Source organism: Seriola lalandi, unplaced genomic scaffold, assembly GCF_002814215.2.
Source record: "Seriola lalandi dorsalis isolate HSWRI2012SDOR001 ecotype SW California unplaced genomic scaffold, Sedor1 jcf7180002050012, whole genome shotgun sequence".
In the NCBI taxonomy this organism is placed as follows: domain Eukaryota; kingdom Metazoa; phylum Chordata; class Actinopteri; order Carangiformes; family Carangidae; genus Seriola; species Seriola lalandi.
Window position 1 is genome coordinate 3,528 of NW_019520565.1, and position 1,529 is coordinate 5,056.

The 1,529-nt window shown below is 45.3% G+C and overlaps 1 protein-coding gene across 1 annotated transcript; it reads left to right on the top strand.

Moving 5' to 3' along the window:
* Nucleotides 1-257: 257 nt before the first annotated feature.
* LOC147819730 (C-type natriuretic peptide 2-like) lies at nt 258-1,073 on the top strand (the record flags this gene model as incomplete). Its single annotated transcript, XM_087171867.1, has 1 exon — nt 258-1,073. A coding segment is annotated over one exon (321 nt), but the record flags the coding sequence as incomplete, so codon positions are not given.
* Between the last annotated feature and the right edge of the window lie 456 nt (nt 1,074-1,529).

Below are 1,529 nucleotides of genomic sequence, written 5' to 3' on the forward strand. Positions count from 1 at the left end.
TCATCATCATCATCATCATCATCATCATCATCATCTTCCTTTGGAGTTCCATTACTGTCACATTCTTCATCATCATCAGGAGACAAGAGACAAAACATGACCCCAGAGAGACAAATAAATGACAGACACAGGAGGGGTGGGGCCTGTATAGGAGGGCGGGGCCTGTACAGGAGGGGCGGGGTCTGTTGGAAATGAACAGGTGATGAACTGTAAGAATCATTAGACAGAGGTAAGAGTGGTTAACAGTGTGACCTCTCTCTCCTCAGGTGTTACACTCTCTGTTCGGGTCTCGTCTCTCTTCTCTCATCTTGGACCCGCCCACTGCTGATGATGTCACTGAGGGCTCGGCCGGACGCCCTGCCCCCTCTGCGCTGTCTCCCTCCAGGGGGTTGGCTTTGAGTCACGGTGCTGCAGGGGGGTTGGTTGGCAAACAGGAGGCGGTCCCTCGGTTCTTCCTCGACTTCCTGCGGCGACAGGCCAAGATGAGGAGGCGGAGCCGGAAGTCGATGGTGGGAGGAAGAGGATGCTTCGGGATGAAGATGGACCGCATTGGTTCCATCAGCGGACTGGGCTGTTAGAGACGTTTCTGTGTACTATTACCATGGTAACCTCTGTCCTCCAGAACGTCTGTTGCCACCGTAACCACTTGCAACCTTGAGAAGCTTGAATCCGCCTGCGTAAGGTTGCATCATTGTTTGACCTATGTGATGTCACATCAGGTAACTCTGAGCTGACCCTGCATGACCTCCGACCTCCAGGATCACGTGATCCGTCAGTCAGAGACTTCATGTTGGAACTATACTAATGAAAGACTAAGTCAAAGGAAATGTACACCTGATCTGGTGAGGTAGACACAGGTAGACATCAATCCTACTAATGACCTCTGACCTCTGACCCCTGGCTACAACACAGCCAGAAGCAAACTGTGTGTGTGTGTGTGTGTGTGTGTGTGTGTGTGTGTGTGTGTGTGACGACCATGTGTTAAACGTGCAGATGTGAGTATTTGTATGTGTGTGTGTGTTTGTGGACCAGCTGTGGTCTGACTGCAGTGAATAAAACAGAAACTCCACTCGGCTCTTTGTTGCTTCATTTTCATGTTGAGTCTAATGTGTGTGTGTGTGTGTGTGTGTGTGTGTGTGTGTGTGTGTGTGTGTGTGTGTGTGTGTGTGTAAGTGAAGATAACTTTTTCAAATCACAATTTCATGACGTCAACTTCTTCTGACCAAATAAACATATATTATATAATTTAACTGCGGCTGAATCAGCTGGTTGATCAATTAGTCGATTGACAGAACATTTATAGACAGCTGAAGACATCAGGTTTGGGAAACTAATGGACTTGGATTTTCTGTTTTTTTGTTTGGAAACAAAAAATGAATAGACCATGCAACTGAATTAAACATAAAATAAAAGCATATAAATTTGGTTTTTGATTTCAAATAAAATAATGATAAAAAGAATCGACAAAAACCAAAAAGAGGACATCTTATATTTTTTTCCGTTTTGGTTTTAAAGCAACATTTACATAT